Genomic DNA, 21,097 nt, shown 5'->3' on the forward strand with positions numbered 1-21,097 from the left:
CGTGACGCCGAATGAATTTTTGTGTTAAGTGTTCATAAAACAATCTTACAGAAGTTGTTGCGTTGAATTAAACGGTTTTAACAAACCTTATAGTCAGTGTTGGGAAGGTTACTTTGGAAATGTAAACGGTAAATGTAAATCTAAAAGTGTAACTATTTCAATTACTTTTAAAATAATGTAACTAATTACTTTTTCTGAAACTGATTACAATTACATTTATTTTGTAATTAAATTATGTAATTTTGTTGCGTGTAACTAGTTACTGCCTTGCGCTGCTTATAGTTTTGAATCGTGCATGAAGCCCAGTGTCTGTTTGAACAGACTGTGAAGCCACTTCAGATTAGCATGAAATGTTTGTCAAAGGGCTAAAAATAACACAAAAAAGTCAAAATCCCCTAGTCCCAATTTTCATGCATTGTGTAGTAGAACATAAAATTAGTTTTCCTAAACCATTTCACAGTAAAAAATCAATCTCTGTGCAGTTATTCCGTGCGTAATGCAAGATTATTTTAAAGCCTGGAAATCCATGGAAACTCCACATAAACTTAATATCTCACTGTCACTTTCTGTCTGCACTCTCACCTGTCCAGTTTAAACTTGTTCTTTGTAGTTGACTTGACTCGGGTTCTTCATTGAAACTTCACGATCCCTGTTGATTGCCCAACAGGTCGAGGAAGCAATGCTACTTAATGAAATAACATGTAATTTATTCTGTACTTCTGACCAGAGTGCAGTGGGGGTGAAGGAAGCCAAGGTAAGACCCAGCAGAGCAAACACATTTATTCATGTTTTTATCCAAAAGAAACGCTCTCTCAAATTCTCAGCTGCTTCCATTTCTGTCACGTTTTTTTTTCTTTTTTTTTCGGATAAATCGACGTGCTGAATGCTTAAGGCATTTGTTTGGCGTGTTTGTGTAGCTCTCTGCTCGCTGTGTCAGAATGAAGGTGTACACAGAAGAGGAAAGCTGAATAATTGACTAATGCCAAAGGGGAACATCAGGCTGGTTTTGTGCTGTACTCAGCTCCCAGTCTTCATTTGACCCTCAGTCTGGCTTTGTTTTGGTTTTGTTTTTGCTCTGTCTTTCACGTCACATTTTTCTGGTCAGAAGGGCACAAATCTTTAAAAAATAATAAAAATAACATTCAAATATCAGTGGATAACCCTAGTCAATAAGCTCCCCACAGAAGGAGATATCAAAGACGCTTCTCTGCTCTGATCTTCCTCTAGTTTAAGTTTCTCATCTTTCCTCTTTTCCCTCTTAATAACTGGGCTCCACTCTTGTTTCGATGATGTCTTGCTGTACTCTTGCCTTCTTCGTGCTTTAGAGGGGAATGAGGATTTGCTGTGTCACACCTTCGTCTCTGTGATTGTCCACTTCCTGTAAGTGCCTGTGTTACTGAGCTCGATGCCCCTCCCCTTCCTGTCGTTGCAGCCCGAGGACATCGGCTCTGCGCCCATCATCAACGCACCAGAGGGGAGCAAAGTGGACATCGAAGCCTTCAGTCAGTTTACAAAAATTATCACCCCCGCCATCACTCGTGTTGTGGATTTTGCCAAAAAGCTGCCCATGTTCTGTGAGGTAAGAACGGCGTACCATGCATCAAACACAGGGAATGAAACTGAGCGGTTGGTCAATGTGGGTCGATGCACGGTGGCCGAGAGAGTTTTTTCGCAAATGAAAAAACACACGTGCAAATTAAGAAAACATCTTCATCAGTTTGACAACGCGTGCGCGCGCTGCAATGCTCACAACACAACCAAACAAAGAAGAGACCACTTCGGAAAGGTTTAAGGGAACCGCAAAGTGACGAACATGACTGGGACGTGTTTATCAATGTTTGCTCTGAAAGCTGAGATTTTTAGTTTTTTTTAACATCTTGATCACACGATTCCTTAGCTGTTTTTTTATTTAATTTTTTATATTATTAGCCTAAATAAGCTGTCGAAATACACAATTACTGTAAATGTGAAACGTAAGCTGGCTAGCTTTTACAACTTCCCTTAAAAAAATTAACCGTAGCCTGTGGTTTTAATAAATTAATGAATACATTAATATTAGTGCTGTCAAACGATTAATCGTGATTAATCGCATCCAAAATACAAGTTTTTGTTTACGATATGTGTGTACTGTGTATATTTATTATGTATATATAAACACACACACATACAGTATATATTTAAGAAAAATATGCTATGTTTAATATTTATATATAAGAATATAAATATTTACATGTAAATATTTTCAAAATATATACATGCATGTGTGTGTGTTTATATATACATAATAAATATACACAGTACACACACATACAGTATATCATGTAAACAAAAACTTTTATTTTGGATGCGATTAATCGCGACTAATCGTTTGCCAGCACTAATTAATATATAAAATTTTTTTTTACAAAATATGGTTACTATAGTTAAACCATGCACAAATTAACCACGGAGTTACTACACTAACCATACTTTTGGTATTTGTATAACTGTGGTTATACAAATGGTAATAAATGCGCCAAAAAAACGTGGTTAATTTTCGTTTTGTTGTGGTCCGCGCTACTTGCGCATTTCTCTATTTGTTTGTGTTGTAAGTATTTGCAGTGTGTTTCTTTATTTGTTTGTGTTGTGCTGTCAAACTGATGAAGATGTTTTCTTGATTTGCTGCTGCTTTTTCTATTTGCATGTGTTTTCTGAAGTTGCAGCGCGTTGAGCTCTCTTGTCCACTGTATCGATGTGCTGTAGAACAGATTGATCAAAGCAGAAAATGCATCAAAGTGAGGAAATTAAATCATTTAAAGAAGAGATTACATGTTTGGATACACACCAGCACATATGATGACTGATTAATGTGTAATGTGTGTCCTTGTTCAGCTGCCTTGTGAGGACCAGATCATTTTGCTGAAGGGCTGCTGTATGGAGATCATGTCTCTGCGAGCGGCGGTGCGATACGATCCCGAGAGCGAGACTCTGACGCTGAACGGGGAGATGGCCGTCACACGGGGCCAGCTCAAGAACGGGGGTCTGGGCGTGGTCTCCGACGCCATCTTTGATCTGGGTGTCTCGCTGTCCTCCTTCAACCTGGATGATTCGGAGGTGGCGCTGCTGCAAGCCGTGATCCTGCTTTCCTCCGGTCAGTGCCATCTTCACTTTCAGTCAAATCATTCATTCTTTTTCTTGTCCGTCATATTAGGGTAAAATATGTTCACACAATTACCAGCTCATTTAAATATAATTGCAAAAATCTCCATCTCTCTGCTCTTCTTCATGAGTTTCTTGTTCCAGTGAAAAGTCCTAAGAATGTCACATGGTCCAAAATTCCAAATGATGCAGGCAAATGTCGAGTTGTCTGTGAATTCTATTTCTGCCGATGAAAAAAAAAAAAAAAAAAGGGAATTGCGACTTTTTTCTCAGAATAGCATGATATGCTAACCTTGTAATTGAGTTATAAATTCACAATTGCGAATTATACAGTCAGAATTGCAGGATATAAAGACAGAATTGCTAGATACTGCTTAGAAAGTCAGAATTGTGATATAAAAATGTGATATGAAAAATTCTGACTTAATTTCTTACAATTCTGACTTTTTTCTTGCAATAGAGCGTTTATACAGCATCTCACAATTATGACTTCTTTTCTCAGAATTGTGTGAAATAAACAGGCCATTGTGTATTATAAAGAAAAAAGTCAGGTTATATCTCAATTCTGACTTTATAACACACAATTATGAGTTTATATCTTTCAATTCTGAGAAAAAAAATTCAGATTTGCGAGATGTAAACTCGCAATTGAGAGAGAGAAAAACAAGTCTGAATTGTGAGATAAAAAGTCGCAATTACCTTTATTTTCATTCAGTGGCGGAAACCAGCTTTCATAGTTGTCTTCTTTGGATTTCTACTTACAAAATATTGGCTAATGGTCAATTGGGTTAAAGCACATTTACGTGGCACCTTCATAATCAAAACATGACCAAATTGCAATAAATATAAGAATATCTGATCTCACGTTATTTTAAGGTCCAATTATTAACAAACCATTAACTACAACGTTTGCCTCAATAAACTATTGATTTGCTGCTTATTAATAATTAGTAAGTTAGTTGTTAAGTTTAGGTATTGGGTAGGATTATGGATGTAGAATATGGTCATGCAGAATATGTGCTTTTTTAGCACTAATAAACAGCTGATATGTTAATAATAGGCATGCTAATAGGGAACTAGTTAACAGTGAGAATTGGTCCCTATTAGGGCTGCACGATAAATCGAAATGGAATCGAGATCGCGATTCAACAGAAGCTGCGATTGTCATGCGTATCTTTCAGTGAAGCACGGTTCTGTGATCAGCAGTAAACACACGACTACGGCAATATACGGTTTATCTGAGTTCTTATTATTATAATTTTCATTAAAATAAAGTATATAATAATGCAATGCCTTTATCACTGCTTAAATACTATGAAATATGTTGCGTGCCTTATTCTGTGTACATCATCTCACAGAAGGATTTATTTCAAACACTCTGCTGACGTTATGAAGTGAGTTTGGAGCAAAAAATATGTTATTAAATGTGGTATTTTCACATGCTTTCAGATGGAGCAGCATTTACTTCACAGAGCCATAGTTCATTGAGAAGCTATGCAAACAGCTTTCATTATCGTGAACGATTTCTTCGATTTCAGAATCTCGCAATAAAATCGTCTGCGATTTGTTTGCGTAGCTTGTCAGTGAGCTACGACTCTGTAGTAAATGCTGCTCCATCTGAAAGCACGTGATGATGATTCCCTGCTGATTACAGAAACGGCATTACTATCAAAATGCGCATGACAATCGCATTCGATTAATCGTGCAGCCCTAGTCCCTATGCTAAAGTGTTTCCGAATATCCTTATGCATGCAAATGCAGTCAGAGAGAGAAGCATGCATGTCTTAAAGAAGGATGTACTATAACTAAAATAGTGAAAAAATCTTATGAACTACTAGATCTGGTGAACCTCATAAAGCAGAGTCTTTGCTCTCCTTCATGAGCGATTAATGCCGGTGTCAGTACTAGCCGTGACTTCCACCAGGAGTCTGTTTAAAAGCTATTAGGCCAGCTGCAGCGGCTGTTCCTGAGTGCGATTACCCAGGATTACACAGGCCACTGAGGGGAAACCTCTTAATAACGCTATTAAAACAGGATTACACTTCAACTGAGAATGTCCCGATCAATAGGTAAAGACGTCAGTGCCCAAGTCCAGTCCTGTACAGATCTGTTATCGATTCCTGTTTAAACATATTGTCCAGTGTTACAGCTGGGCAAACCTGATCAATGACCATAGTGTCATTTTTTTTGATAATTAACTAGTTGTCATAAAGGTCTTTCTGATCTTTTTTTGCATTAACACATGGAATGTTTCTAGTACTGTAACAAATCAGCTGTTATTGGTCATGCAAAAACTAATAATAGCTAGATTGCAATGGTCTCTTCTAATTCTACATGGATTTTTTTTCAAGTGTTGAATTTCAATAGCAGGCTAGTGGCACAGATTTGCAGTCAGGCGAAGGCAACAGTTGTTTAGTATTTAAAATGTGGTTGTATACGGGCCAAACTTCCCTCTTTTCTATGCCATTGAGGCTCATTATAGAATGTGCTGGATTCATTCATTTCAGTGCCACTGAAAGCTGGCAGTCAACAGGGTTTTACAAACAGTAATTTTAGACTGGCTTTTTAAACTTTGTGTACAGAAATCTAGAGTTGCCTTCGTCTTTCACCAGTTTTGGCCACATTTAAGCAGTGTTGGGAAGTTGACTTTGTAAATGTAATAGGTTACAAATTACAAGTTACACTATTTAAAATATAATATGTACTGTTACTATTTCAATTAATTTATTGAAGTAATGTAACTGATTACATTTTATTACTTTTTGGTTACTTTTTTACATTTCTGATGAATGTTTGAGACGTTTAAAGCAGGCAGGTTTAACCTTACAGTAGTACTCAATAATGATTACTGTCAGATTTCTCAGAATCCTTCATCACTTGAATTAATTAAAATTAATATTACATTTTAAACCACAGCCACCACAAAATCAGACTTTAGCACCTCTTTTTACTTTTAGGTCATTCTGAGGTTAAATACAGATTTACGATCATAATCATAACAAGAAACAGTTCAATAGCTATGATACTGTTTTTAATATCAAATGTTTGCATAGATATGACAGGAAACACTGGCATCTAACAATGCTATGGAAAAAAACTGTTAAAGATAAAGCATATTCATAAACCCAAATAGGAAATATAAAGTTATCGAGAAAGCATATTCTGTGTCCTAAACTCCTGAAACATTGGTTACTTATATTTTTGAGCAGTCAATGCAATTTGGTAAATAAATCAATGTGTGTGTGTGTGTGTGTGTGTGTGCGCGCATGCATGCGTGTATGCGTGCGTGTGTGTGTGTCTGTCTGTCTGTCTGTCTGTCTGTCTGTCTGTCTGTATGTGTGTATGTCTGTGTGTGTGTATGTGTGTGTGTGTGTGTGAGTGTGTGTGTGTGTGTGTGTGTGTGTGTGTGTCTGTCTGTCTGTCTGTCTGTGTGTGTGTGTGTGTGTGTGTGTGTGTGTGTGTGTGTGTGTGGTTCAGGTGTACGCTAAGTTATAGGGACCAAATGTGTGGCAATATCCAAAATCCTTGTATTTGTAGGGATATTTTTTGGTCCCCATGAGGAAACAAGCTTATAAATCATACAAAATGAAGTTTTGAAAATCTAAAATTGCAGAAAGTTCCCTGTGAGGTGTAGGTTTAGGGTAAGGCGATAGAAAATACAGTTTGTAGAGTATAAAAATCATTACACCTATGGAATGAACCCATAAAACCCAACCTGTGTGTGTGTGAAAATATTCAGATGTTACAGCGTTGCTCTTTGTAACTGCAATTTAATTACACATTTTTCTCAGTAACTGTAACAGACTACAGTTGCATTTATTTTGTAATTAAATGACGTAATACTGTTATATGTAACTAGTTACTCCCTAACACTGCGTTTAAGTAGGACACAGTCAGTGCAAATTGTGATTAACACAAATTTTGTGGGCATATTTGCAGCATATTTACATGATTACATGAAGCGGGTGTTAAAGGGTTAGTTCACCACAAAATTTTCATTAATGTTTTCATTCAAATTTTCACATTTTTTTATTCATCATTTACTCACCCTCATGTTGTAAGACTTTCTTCTGTGGAAAATAAAAAAATATATTTTGAGAAATGTGTTTTGTTTGTCCATACACTGGAAGTTAATTTTTACTTTTGTGTGAACTACCCCTTTAAAACATCATGTAAATAAATGCTATCAGCAGGCTGGTCTTTACACTAATATTTTTCTTCTGGAAGTTGAATGACTCAAAATAGAATAGGAAAAATAATGATAAAATCACAAGGCATCACCTTCAAGCCCTTGCTTTATTTAACAAGTTAGTTCACACAAAAATGAAAATTCTGTCATTAATTACTCGCCCTCATGTCGTTCTAAACCCGTAAGACCTTTGTTCATCTTCAGAACACAAATTAAGATATTTCTGCAGAAATCTGAGAGCTCTCTGACGCTCCCATAGACAGCAAGGATCCTTACACGATCAAGGCTCAGAAACGTAGCAAGGACATCGTTAAAATAATCTACGTGATATCGGTGGTTCAACCGTAATATTATGAAGCTACGAGAATACTTTTTGTGTGCAAAGAAAACAAAAATAACGACTTTATTCAACAATTCGTCTCATCCGCGTCACCATATAGTGCCATTTTGGAGAGTATCACATACGTAAGCAACGTATGTACGCGGATACGTTAGTTTACGTTCAGATCAAAGCATAAACAACATAAACAGCGTGTGATGCAGCTGACACAGAACAGCTTACACTGTTTACGTATGTGATACTCTCCTAAAATGGCGCTATATGGTGTCAAAAATAATGACTTTATTCAACAATTCGTCTCCTCCGCGTGGAGGAGACGAATTGTTGAATAAAGTCATTATTTTTGTTTTCTTTGCGCACAAAAAGTATTCTCGTAGCTTCGTAATATTACGGTTGAACCCCTGATGTCACATGGATTATTGTCCTTACATGGACACGATGTCCTTGCTACCTTTCTGAGCCTTGATCGTGTAAGGATCCTTGCTGTCTACGGGAGGATCAGAGAGCATCTTAGATTTCTTCAGAAATATCTTAAATTGTGTTCCGAAGATGAACGAAGGTCTTACGGGTTTAGAACGACGTGAGGGCGAGTAATCAATGACAGAATTTTCATTTTTGGGTGAACTAACCCTTTAAATGGTTTGAATGCATTTTGAAATCAAACTCAGGCGTCCTCTTTTCCCCTTTTTTTTCGCCGACAGATCGTCCAGGTTTGACGAGCGTAGAGCGGATAGAGCGCTGTCAGGAGGAGTTCCTCTTGGCCTTCGAACATTACATCAACTACCGCAAGCACAAGGTGGCTCACTTCTGGCCCAAGCTGCTGATGAAGGTGACAGACCTGCGCATGATCGGTGCCTGCCATGCCAGCCGCTTCCTGCACATGAAGGTGGAGTGTCCCACGGAGCTCTTTCCGCCCCTCTTCCTGGAAGTGTTCGAAGACTGACAGCCAACCAGTCAGGCCAAGCTGCTCCCACCAACACGACCTCCACAGATCCGACCTCCCTCAGACTCCATCTCCCTGTTCCCGGTCACAAGACTCTGTTCCCGGTCACATGACTCTTTTCTAGCACTACTGAGCGTCATTTCATTCCACAGTTTTAGGAGAAGCTCTCTGGCCTATTTTGAATGGAACCATTCCTTTTACAAAGCGGGTACATGTGAATAGCGTTACAGTTTTTTTCTTTCACTCTTTGTAAAAAGAAAAATCAGCTTTCTGTTACTCTAGTTTTTTTCCCCCCCCCCAATGTTAAATAGTTTTATTTCTGATCGTAGTCTTTGATGCCACTTAACGGAGATGTATGAACTATGCATCCGGGGTTCGTGTCACACGTCAGGCCTCAGAAAGGAGACAAAGAACACCATACTGCGAAGGAGGACCGCAATGTTTGGTTTCCTTTCACGTCCCTTATCTGTTGGTCTAAAGGTCTTTTCATTCTCACATTAAGCCATAGATTGTTTATAGTTCTGGTCCAAACCCTAAGTGAGCTGCCTACCTAGACAACATTTCAAGACAGAATAGGAACATCCTTATATTGAGACAAACGAGGGCTCTTGAGTATCGCAATTGTGTTTTCTAGACAAGATCACTACATGGAAAGCAAATTGTGACTTAACCCAGCAGGTACAGGGCATCAGTATAACGTCAGGTTGACGTCACATTTTGGTTGAGAATGAAAATCGTGTTGACGTCAGTATTTGACACCAATTTGACGTTGACTTAACGTTGGATTTTGGTTACACAACCTAAAAACAACAAATATCAACGTCAGCTGATATCGGTATTGAACATCAAATTAACATTTACATTAGACACTGAATTGACATTGAATTTTGGTCACCTGACATCGCAACCGAAATTTAACCAAATATCAGCGTCTTGCGACGTTGTGTGCCTGCAGGGAAATGTTCCTGCTGCTCTTGAGAGTGAAATCAGAGTAATATTACATCTCACTGCTCTTCACATTCATTTTATCGCTCTGTACTCTTGTGCATTTGTATCTCGTGTTTTCTCTGACATTTTAGGAGAAACATCTGGAAAAAATTTTTAGAAACCCCTGAGAATTTCAGAAAGCAACCTCAGAGCAATAAAATGGCCATGTGAACAGTAGGCATAAAATTATACTGCCTTCTAATGTCAGGATTTTCAACATTGTCGGATCGCTGTTTCTTTCACACTACTGTACACAACTGTTTTTTTTTTATTTGCTGGGTTCATACATTGCACAATATTTCATTAGGAAGAATCTCAAACAAAGCGTATCATTTACTAAATGCATGCATGAGAAGTGATACAGAGAATGATCTCTCATTGGCTGTAGGTCGTCGCTGATGTCATTTCCAGTCAAAACATGCTGCAAGACGCAGAGGCTGCGTTCCAGTTCATTTTTTATGCCCTTCACTCGCTAACTTCCCTCGGATATCATTGATTTCGTTGCATGAGTGCCCACTTCTGGCGGGCTGAACTGGAATGTCCTAAACCCTTGATCACTTAAAATCCGCTATGGAGTCGAATTATTGAAAAATCAGCTTTCAATAATTGCTGAAAACGATGACGCCATATTCGTGTTGCATTATGGTCTGTGGAGCGGCCTAAAGTGTCAAAGCCACTAGAAGGCAAGCCTGCAACCATTAGCCGAAAAAGAGTGATGGCTAAAGCTAACGCTTCTGGTCTGGCAGTACGTGGGAAATGAGACCAGAGGCCATTTTTTTTAATGAATGAATGTCACTTAAAGAGTCTTCACTACGATGAATAAACAGCTTTTTAGAGGAAACGGCTTATCATTTAATGAATCGACAGCCTATCTGCTAATGTTCAACATGTTTTATACTAAACAGTACTTTTTAACAATTTTTAGACTTTACCATGAAAAAATGCTGTTTTATAAAAGAAGTCACTGACTTTTTGATTCATCTTACGGCACTTCCCATTCATTCCTTTGGGATCCGTAAACGGCGACTGAGTGTCGCACAACTCTGACTGAAATTCAATGACGTCAAGGCTGTAATGTGATTGGTTATTAAAGGGTTAGTTCACCCAAAAATTAAAATTAGGCTGCGTTTTACTCACCCCCGAGGCATCCTAGGTGTATATGACTTTCTTCTTTCAGATGAATCCAGTCGGAGTTATATTAAAAATTGTCTTTGATCTTTCAAGCTCTATCATTGCACTCAGCGGGTGTTGCATTGCTTCAGTCCAAAATAAGTTAAATAACAAGTGCCCATCCATAAAAAAAAGTGTCTCACACGGCTCCGGGGGGGGAACAAAGGCCTCCTGTAGCGAATCGATGCATTTTTGTAAGAAAAATATCCATATTCAAAACGTAATAATCACTTGAATGTAGCTTGCGCTCACTGTTGTACACAGAAGCAGCTCCGGGCGGATGACGTATGAGGTCAGCTTCGCACATGCGCCGCTCAGAAGTGACGAACGCGGAAACGCAGCGGAGAGATCAAAACAAAACACCGGTCACTTATTAGAAGTACAAAACGAGGATTTGTAAAGAAGAATGTCAGAGGATTTCGATATGTCAAGAGGAGACAGGTTTTCCTTTGCTAAAGTGAGGAAACTTTGCTTCCTTTGATCCTATAAACAAACAGTGGTTTTCACGAGACTCACCAGCATACGTCATCCTCCCGGAGCTGCTTCCATTTACAACAGTGAGCGCAAGCTACATTCAAGTGATTATTACGTTTTGAATATGGTTATTTTTCTTACAAAAACGCATTGATTCGCTACAGGAGGCCTTTGTTCACCCGCCGGAGCCGTGTGAGACACTTTTTTTTATGGATGGGTGCTTTTTATTTAACTTCTTTTGTACTGATGCATGCAACACCCGCTGAGTGCCATTAAACAGCTTGAAAGATCAAAGACCATTTTTAATATAACTCCGACTGGATTCGTCTGAAAGAAGAAAGTCGTATACACCTAGAATGCCTCGGGGGTGAGTAAAACGCAGCCTAATTTTCATTTTTGGGTGAACTAACCCTTTAAGGCACACTTGATCAGAGTTAGCCGTTACGCTTTCTCCAACAGTAGTCACACTAGACTTTTCGTTCCATTGACTTCCATTCATACGCATGCGAATGCGTCAGACTAGAAACGCAAGCCCGTGCGAAGATATTTCGCTGTATAGCAAAGTTCATGTTTGGTGAGCTCTGACCTGCAAATTCATGTCACGTGAATGCGTGAGACCAATAGAAGATCAAAATGTCACAAAGTGACCTCTCGGTACAGAAATGGAGGAATCGCTAATGTTAGCAGTGTCGCATCATCCTGCTTTATACAACACAACTTTAAAAGATTACAAAAATCACATAAAAAGAGTAGCGGCTTGGTTTGCGGTGGCAAGGGAAACAGGAGCGGATGGTACGTTTGAACTGTGAAACATAATTTTATGTGATTTTTTTTATTACATGAGATTTGTATGTGTGCGTGTGTGTACTTGATTAACTAGACTGATTGTACTCACTTAAAGGGTTAGTTCACCCAAAAATGAAAATTCTGTCTTTAATTACTCACCCTCATGACGTTCCAAACCCGTAAGACCTTCGTTCATCTTCGGAACACAAATTAAGATATTTTTGATAGAATCTGAGAGCTGTCTGACCCTGCATAGACAGCAACGCAACTGAAATGTTCCCAGGCCCAGAAACGTAGCAAGGAGATCTGTAAAATAATCCATGTGACATCAGGGGTTCATCCGCAATTATACGAAGCTACAAGAATACTTTCTGTGCGCAAAAGAAAAAAAAAATTATGACTTTATTCAACAATTCGTCTCCTCCGCATCACCCTGGTGCCATTTTGGAGAATATCACATACGTAAACAACTTATGCTGTTCTGTGTCAGCTGCGTCACACGGATACGCTGTTTCCGTTCAGATCAAATCACAACAACGTAGGAAACAGATCCGGCGTATGAACGAAGGTCTTACGGGTTTGAAACTATATGAGGGTGAGTAATTAATGACAGAATTTAAATTTTTGGGTGAACTAACCCTTTAAATAGAAAATAATTATGACTAGTGAGGATATTTTGGCGCATGATGTCATATCCTGCTCCCGCCCCTTTTCGCAGCACCGTCCGAATGAATTTCGCATCCTCAAAGTCTAGTGTGACCACGGCTTAAGTAATACAGACCCTCTCATCTCCCTATAGTAAGACAATCTTTGTGAAGTGTGCATATGAAGCAGACTCGCACCCTTGGTCAAAATCAAGGGGTCGAGGCGGGTCTGTTTATATAAACTTCCCTCATCCACTTCACCAAGTGGAACGCACTTCAGAATGGCGGTGGGAATTCCCCCGAGGGGATGTGCTTAGGGAAGTTCACCAGTGCGTGTTTAAAAGTGGAGTGGAACGCAGCCTGAGTCACAGATAATTAGCCTGCTAAACAGTTTTTGGGCATTGACAATACATCTGTGCTTCTCTCAAATCACATCTTTGATAACACACTATGCGATCATCGCTCATGTGATCGAGCACCGATTTGCCTCACATTTCAGACATTTGTGAGTGATCTCCAGAAAACCTGGAGTCGGCCTAAAATCGTGTAGCTTATACCTTGCATAAGATACCTTTTTTTTGTCCAAATTCCAAGGCATTATTGCATTTGTGATGCGTCCTTTGTTGTGTTGCCTGCATATGCTTTTTTCAAAGCAGCTCACTGGGTTTTGGAATCAGAACAGTTTTCTTAAAAAAAATAAAATAAAAATGGCAAGGTGTTCAGATCAAATCACAACAACGTAGGAAACAGATCCGGCGTATGAACGAAGGTCTTACGGGTTTGAAACTATATGAGGGTGAGTAATTAATGACAGAATTTAAATTTTTGGGTGAACTAACCCTTTAAATAGAAAATAATTATGACTAGTGAGGATATTTTGGCGCATGATGTCATATCCTGCTCCCGCCCCTTTTCGCAGCACCGTCCGAATGAATTTCGCATCCTCAAAGTCTAGTGTGACCACGGCTTAAGTAATACAGACCCTCTCATCTCCCTATAGTAAGACAATCTTTGTGAAGTGTGCATATGAAGCAGACTCGCACCCTTGGTCAAAATCAAGGGGTCGAGGCGGGTCTGTTTATATAAACTTCCCTCATCCACTTCACCAAGTGGAACGCACTTCAGAATGGCGGTGGGAATTCCCCCGAGGGGATGTGCTTAGGGAAGTTCACCAGTGCGTGTTTAAAAGTGGAGTGGAACGCAGCCTGAGTCACAGATAATTAGCCTGCTAAACAGTTTTTGGGCATTGACAATACATCTGTGCTTCTCTCAAATCACATCTTTGATAACACACTATGCGATCATCGCTCATGTGATCGAGCACCGATTTGCCTCACATTTCAGACATTTGTGAGTGATCTCCAGAAAACCTGGAGTCGGCCTAAAATCGTGTAGCTTATACCTTGCATAAGATACCTTTTTTTTGTCCAAATTCCAAGGCATTATTGCATTTGTGATGCGTCCTTTGTTGTGTTGCCTGCATATGCTTTTTTCAAAGCAGCTCACTGGGTTTTGGAATCAGAACAGTTTTCTTAAAAAAAATAAAATAAAAATGGCAAGGTGGCATGTCAGTCTTGATGGTGGTTGTGCCCTTGAGTAAAATCCTGTTTCTTTATTAGTGCGCCTAAAAGCTTTTGGACAGGCAGACCTTAGTTAGAGTGCACGTAATGATGAAATTCATAAAAGTTTTTTCTCCATCAACTTTTAGCCCTTAAAGAAAAGATAGCCTCAAGCCAGCAGCCACTAACATTAGCTCATTATGCCTCTATTAAGGTGCCAAAAACCTCCATACAAAATCCGTACTCTGTTAGGTCTTGTGTCGAGCTGCTCGGAGGAACTTGAGGTCATGAGTTTTTACCCATCCGTCGCTAGATCCTTTGACCCGCAGGGATGCAACTCTATTCAGCTGAACGCTTCTTCTCTTCTATAGCTGTCACACGATAGACCAAGGCAATGCTTCTGCTTGAACTTGTTGGTGCTATGAGTTTGCCGATTTATACCTCCGGGAGTGCTGCCAGTTATCGTCTGGGTGATTGACGAGCACAAATACACAAAACGCTGAGGTCAGTGGTTAACCCTGCAACAAACAGGGATGCTTTCGGATGCGTCTGTGATAGTTGTTTCAGCCTGGTTTTACTTCTTTTACTGTAGTTTTTAATCTTTCTAGAGACGTCCTTGTGTGCTGCAAGAGAGTTTGAATCTCACATACCTCTACTGATTATCAGGAACCGCCAGAACTGTTTTTTTTTTTGCTGTTGAAAGATGGACATGAATTCAGATTCTCACCTCAAAACGCAGAGCATGTTCAATCAGTGTTTTGTTGTAGTGATGCCTTTTGTAAGCAATAGAATTGCTCCAGTGGTTTTACATGTTGTGGATTACACAAACGTACATGCCAACGTAGATATTCAACAGACTCAAAGTCATTGCACAGACAATCAATGTGTTCGCAGAGTGTTATAGAAAGAGGGAAGTAAGGGCCACAGCCAGGGTCCAAAATGAATACTTTGCCTCACCTGTCCGTTTACTCCTCGCCAAGCTCCTCACCACCTTGGTTATGCTGAGAAATCAAACATGCCCATGCTAAATTAGTGTTTTACTAATTTTACTAGTTTGTATATATTTGATTTTAATTTCTCACACACGTGTGAGATTCAGAATATATGTGTTTACAGTTCGATTTAAATCATGCATTATGTGTGTTGTCTTATGTACTTGACAAAGCCAAGTTTTGTGTCTTTTCTTCATGTCAGCACTTGACAAATGCTAATTTTGGACCCTGGCCACAGATCAACACATGCATGCTCAGACACGCTGGGAGTCAATACTATTTCCTCTGAGCGCACAGGTTAAAAAATAAAATAAAATTAAAAAAAACAAACGCACTACAAAAATAAAGATATTTATGGTGTAAAGGAAAGAGGCTGTATTTTTCCAGACCGCAGATATTTTTTACATGTTATATGCACAATATGAACACTTTTGAGCAGTTTTACAACAAGGAAACAAAAGACTTTTCTCAAAAATCTCTCACCATTCTCAAACAGAAACCAGAGTCCTGTTTTTTTAACAATCTCTCTTTAATGATCTCTCCTTAGTGTGCGTTTCATCATTCCAGATTCATTGGTAATGACAACTAATATATGCTATCTAATAATAATCACAATAACAAAAAAATAATAATCCAGCACAACCAATCACAAAAAGCGATCCTTACTGGATGTCGGAATAAAACCGAAATACAACCCAGTGCTGGGTAAAATAGGGACAAACCCAGCGATTGGGTTGTTTTGACCCAGAGGTTGGGTTACTACCCAGAAGGTTGGGTTAAACATTTAACCCAACCGCTGGGTCAAAACAACCCAATTGCTGGGTTTGTCCCTATTTTACCCAGCACTGGGTTGTATTTAACCCAGCATTTTTTTGAGTGCATATTCAAAGAAACCGACCAGATCTCCGCAAGCGGAACTGAAAGAAATGCATCCCCAGAAACAACTACAGCACATGTACTCCTGTTTCTATGTGTCCTAGTTAACATTTATCTGATTAGTCCACAGTATGCTGGTGGCATGAATAAGTGAATTTTGAATGTGAATCACGTTGTCCAACATGACAAGAAAATGTATTTCTTTCTCTCTCTTCTTCAGTTTTTTTTTTTTTTTTTTACCAAAACGAACGTATTGCACAAGCCTGCTGTGTGACAGTGGAGCCTTGAATTTGAGTTTGGATCATGATGTGATTCGGATATCCTGGAAGAGACATTGCACTAGAAAATAATCCTGGATTTGGCAAAAGATGATGATGATGATAACATTTGCGCCTGAGGTGAATAGGAGAATAAAGATGGTTTTGAGAAACCCCTGCATTATTTGTTGTGCTTTGTGAGACTCTGTATGCATTTTTTTGGCCTTAATGAATTGATTGTATATAGCAGTCTTTATTGAATAGAATAAATGTGAATTTCATTTAGATCGTCAAATTTCATATTACAATATTTTGCATGACAAGCCAATCAGTTTGCACTCTCAGATATTTTAACTTGACCTTCAGTGAATGCACTGATGATGACAGTTATGGTCATCTGTCCTCGTCCTTATCTGTGAAAAGAGATATGACCAGACCACAACACGGTCTATGATCACAACCAAAGTGTTTGAATAAAAACAACACATTGGTAACGATGAAACTCTATAAATAACTATATTTAAATGGCAAACAATTATAATATCAGCTGCTGCAGAATTTCAGGGAAAAGGTCTCAGAATTTCGCAGTAATATTTGATGTGTCCCAGAGCCTCTGATAGTTAGGATATTGTGACACAAATATGATAAAGAAGTTAAAAGCTTTAAAAAAATGCCAACGCTAATTTTAGCCCCAAAGTTATACTTAAATGAAATAACCTCTATCTCTTTGTTTCATTAGTCTGTTCGTAAAGTCAAGCTTACTTTTTAATATGCAAGTACAATGCATTGTGAAAAATTTATCCTTTATTTATTTTTTTTTTAATGAAAAACAAAACTTTGTTTAAAGTGCCCCTGTTATGGATTTTTGAAAATGACCTTTGATGCAGTGTGTAACACAGCTCTAAGTGAATGAAAACATCCTGCAAAGTTTTAAATCTGAAAGTGCGTATATAAAGTTATTGTCTCTCAAAAGAAAGAGTCGACTCTGAATCATTGAAACGAGTCCCAAGCCGTTTCATGTTGACGTCAACATGAAACACTAGCATATTGCCAGCTCACTTGGTCTTTTTGAAAATGCAAATTCATTCTGTGCCACTATAGGTGCCGCTTCTGGAGCGGTAGAAATAGCGGTTTCCCCGGTACGCTGTACACGAAGCAGCACTGCGCTCACAAACGCTGCTTTATCAGGCATTACAGGCTAGATGAAATGAAAAATAGACCAATCGGACCAATCACCGCAGATTAGCGTAACGCAAAGGAGGAGTTTGGAAAAATTAATCATTGAGCGAATCGGTTGGGAGTCGTTGAGCTAGTAAGGTAAAAATAAATGCATATTATAAGACAATGAAAGTGTTTTTTGACCTTGCATGCATGTCAACCTGTTATTGGGGACTCCCAAAACCAAAATATGAACCTTTCATAACCCATAATTGGGGCACTTTAACACAGAACCCATGCTTGATTTCTCATGTGATCTCACAAAACCCACAGTGCATTGATGTGTTGAGCGAATCGGTTGGGAGTCGTTGAGCAAGTAAGGTAAAAATAAATGCATATTATAAGACAATGAAAGTGTTTTTTGACCTTGCATGCATGTCAACCTGTTATTGGGGACTCCCAAAACCAAAATATGAACCTTTCATAACCCATAATTGGGGCACTTTAACACAGAACCCATGCTTGATTTCTCATGTGATCTCACAAAACCCACAGTGCATTGCTGTACATGGGTGTAATTACATGCTGCCATCTACTGGACAATATCATTCCCACGCACACATTTAAAATGAAGCCATATCTTTACCTACTAAATATGTTATATTGGTGGCATTACCATGGCTTACCTAACAGTTGATCCTGAGTTGTTATAGAAACATGATCGGTTATGATTGGATGTGATTGGTTCTGTGATAAATCAGAATAGGATATGTATTTGTGCTCTTGTTTTCATGCGAGCTCTTGGACTGAATGAAGAAAATTATGGCGTTATTGACTAATTATATAGTAAGTAATATTGGTAACACATTACAATACGAAGTCATTTAATGTGTTAACTAACATGATCAAACAAAGAGCATTTATTACAGTGTTTATTAATCTTTGTTTACATTAGTTAATACAAATACAGTTGTTCATTGTAAGTTCATGTTAGTTCACAGTGCATAAACTAATGTTAACAAACACAACTTTTGCAAACAAACACTATTAATCTTAATAGTGCATCAGTAAATGTTGAAATTAATATTAACTAAGATTAATAAATGCTGTAGATGTAGGCTATTGTTTATTCTTAGTTCATGTTAACTAAAGTAGTTAACTAATGTTAATTAATGAAACATTGTTGTAAATTGTTTCCAAAATATTGTTGTTAGAAAACACTCTCTGTCTTTTTAAGAAATTGTTCCAGATATGCCTCACCCCTCCTTTTCTTCTCTCCTTCTCTCATCGAGGGATCAATTGTTATTTTTATTAACAATTGTTCAAATTGTTACTTATTGGATATAATTAGTATTGAAAATATTAAATAAAATAAATAATAATATTAATAAAATACAAAATAAATAGTACATTATTATTATAAAAATATATATAAAAATTAAAGAGGCAAACAGACACAGGAAGTGCCTGTAATACCAAGTTTCTAGACATTGTTCAAATAAGTACAAGCTAGAAAGAAAAGGAATAAATAAAGAGAGAGATTTTTTTTTTTTTTTTTTTTTTTGTGTTCAAGTAGCTTCGAAAGAGATGAGTTTTCAGCTGTCGCTTGAAAATTGTCAGAGATTCAGCATTCCGGATAGGGGTGGGAAGATCATTCCACCAGCCAGGAATGGTGAACGAGAATGTTCTGGAAAGTGATTTTGAGCCTCTCAGTGGGATGGAGAAATCATACTGTAGAGTTGGAGTAGCAGGGAAGACAAGAAGCTCAGTCAGGTTGATCTGTAGGTGATATTCTTTCATCCATGCCGAGATGTCCGCCAGGCAGCCTGAGATCCGTGCAGCTACCGTTGGATCATCTGGTTGAAATGAAAGATAGAGCTGTGTGTCATCAGCATAGCAATGGTAGGAGAAGCCATGTGCCTGTATGATGGGACCCAGTGATGTTGTGTATATGGAGAAGAGGAGGGGTCCAAGAACTGATCCCTGAGGAACCCCAGTGACAAGTTGATGTGCTTTGGATACCTCCCCTCTCCAAGCCACCCTGAAAGACCTACCAGTGAGACAGGATTCAAACCAGCGAAGAGGAATCCCTGTGATGCCCAGTGACGAGAGGGCAGACAGCAGGATCTGATGATTGACAGTGTCAGTTTATGTTGTCAATATTGGCAATGAATTATTAAAGACAGTCACTTGGTTCGTTCCTGAATGAATCAGCTGTTGGAAATCATTTGAAAGAATGACTCAGGCTAAATTCAAAATAGCATGTTAGAACACTATTATTATTTCTGCCATTTAAAGACATGACAGAACAATAGTAAAAGTAGTACGCCATTTCGAATTCAGCGTCAGTGCTTCACAGTCTTGCCGCCTACCTAGTACCTATTGGCTTTATTCGTATTCATTTCATTAAAAAACAAACACATTTCTTATCCTGATTAAAAAACATTACTCTCATAGCATTATTTTATGCAATTGTGATTGCAGGGTAAATGCATTCATGCCACCTCTAAGCTTCATTAAAATCTGTGTAAATATACCTAAATCTAAATCTAATATACCTATACCTATATATATATATATATATATATATATATATATATATACTTGAAGTTGATTTCACAGCTTTATTAATAAAGTTCTTTTTAATTGCTACAGAGCACACCAAAGTGCTGCTCATTAAAATCCATCTACCAAAACATGCCATTTTTTGCTTATTTAAACTTAATGATGATCAATAATTCATCATCAAATCTTAAAGGGGTCATATGATGCGGGCAGATTTGCTTCCAAATTTGCTTTTACATCCCTTTTAAAGTATAATGTTTCTCTAGCTTAAATACAGCAGCTATAAACACATGATGGTGGAGCCAAATCCAACACTAGGGTCATGTATTAAATTCTCAGGCAATGCATGCATTTATAAAATGTTGAATGCCAGCGTAAGTCACTTGGGATAAATGTACCTGCCAAATACAAATCTGTAAATATCTGCATGTTCAGAGCACAAAATAAAAAAGAAAGGGAAAATACTTTTACTCATCTTTTACCAGAAAAAGGCTTTCCTAGGAGTCTGAGAGTCACTCCTGACCTGGATCTTTATCAGAGCAGCTCGGCTGAAGAGTGTGTTAGTGTGAACAGACCCTCAGGCTCTCACCTGCTCTAGTCATTTACAATCTTTTACCTTTCCTAGGAGTCTGAGAGTCACTCCTGACCTGGATCTTTATCAGAGCAGCTCGGCTGAAGAGTGTGTTAGTGTGAACAGACCCTCAGGCTCTCACCTGCTCTAGTCATTTACAGGAGTTCATTGTTGTTGATGGAGATGATTTTAGATATAATGAGGCAGCGGCAGTATTTGGAAATACGGTATGGGCACCTAGTTTACACTTCAAATCCACCGATTTCATTTTAGTGTAGATGATGTATCACAAAGACATAGAGGGGAAAAGCTAAAGTTTGTGAAAATAATAACTTATTATTTTTTTTGGGGGGGGGGGGGGGGGGGGGGGTACCGCTCCCTGTGGTACCGCCCTGGAAGCTTCCCACCCCGTACTAGACTGCCCTGAGAGGCCTCCAGGCCGCCCACC

General features: G+C 38.5%; 1 protein-coding gene across 1 annotated transcript in view; it reads left to right on the top strand.

The window, feature by feature from the left end:
* Positions 1 to 10,678, top strand: part of LOC107565245 (thyroid hormone receptor beta-like) — a 16,432-nt gene extending 5,754 nt beyond the window's left edge. The window contains exons 4-7 of the mRNA XM_016250463.1: positions 728 to 754; positions 1,433 to 1,579; positions 2,872 to 3,130; positions 8,369 to 10,678. Coding sequence (XP_016105949.1) covers positions 728 to 754; positions 1,433 to 1,579; positions 2,872 to 3,130; positions 8,369 to 8,610 — 675 coding nt within the window. The 3' untranslated portion in view covers positions 8,611 to 10,678. The remainder of the gene's footprint in view (positions 1 to 727; positions 755 to 1,432; positions 1,580 to 2,871; positions 3,131 to 8,368) is intronic.
* The last annotated feature ends 10,419 nt before the right edge of the window (positions 10,679 to 21,097 follow it).

The sequence above is a fragment of the Sinocyclocheilus grahami genome, unplaced genomic scaffold, assembly GCF_001515645.1.
Source record: "Sinocyclocheilus grahami isolate Dianchi unplaced genomic scaffold, SAMN03320097.WGS_v1.1 scaffold990.1, whole genome shotgun sequence".
Lineage (NCBI taxonomy): Eukaryota > Metazoa > Chordata > Actinopteri > Cypriniformes > Cyprinidae > Sinocyclocheilus > Sinocyclocheilus grahami.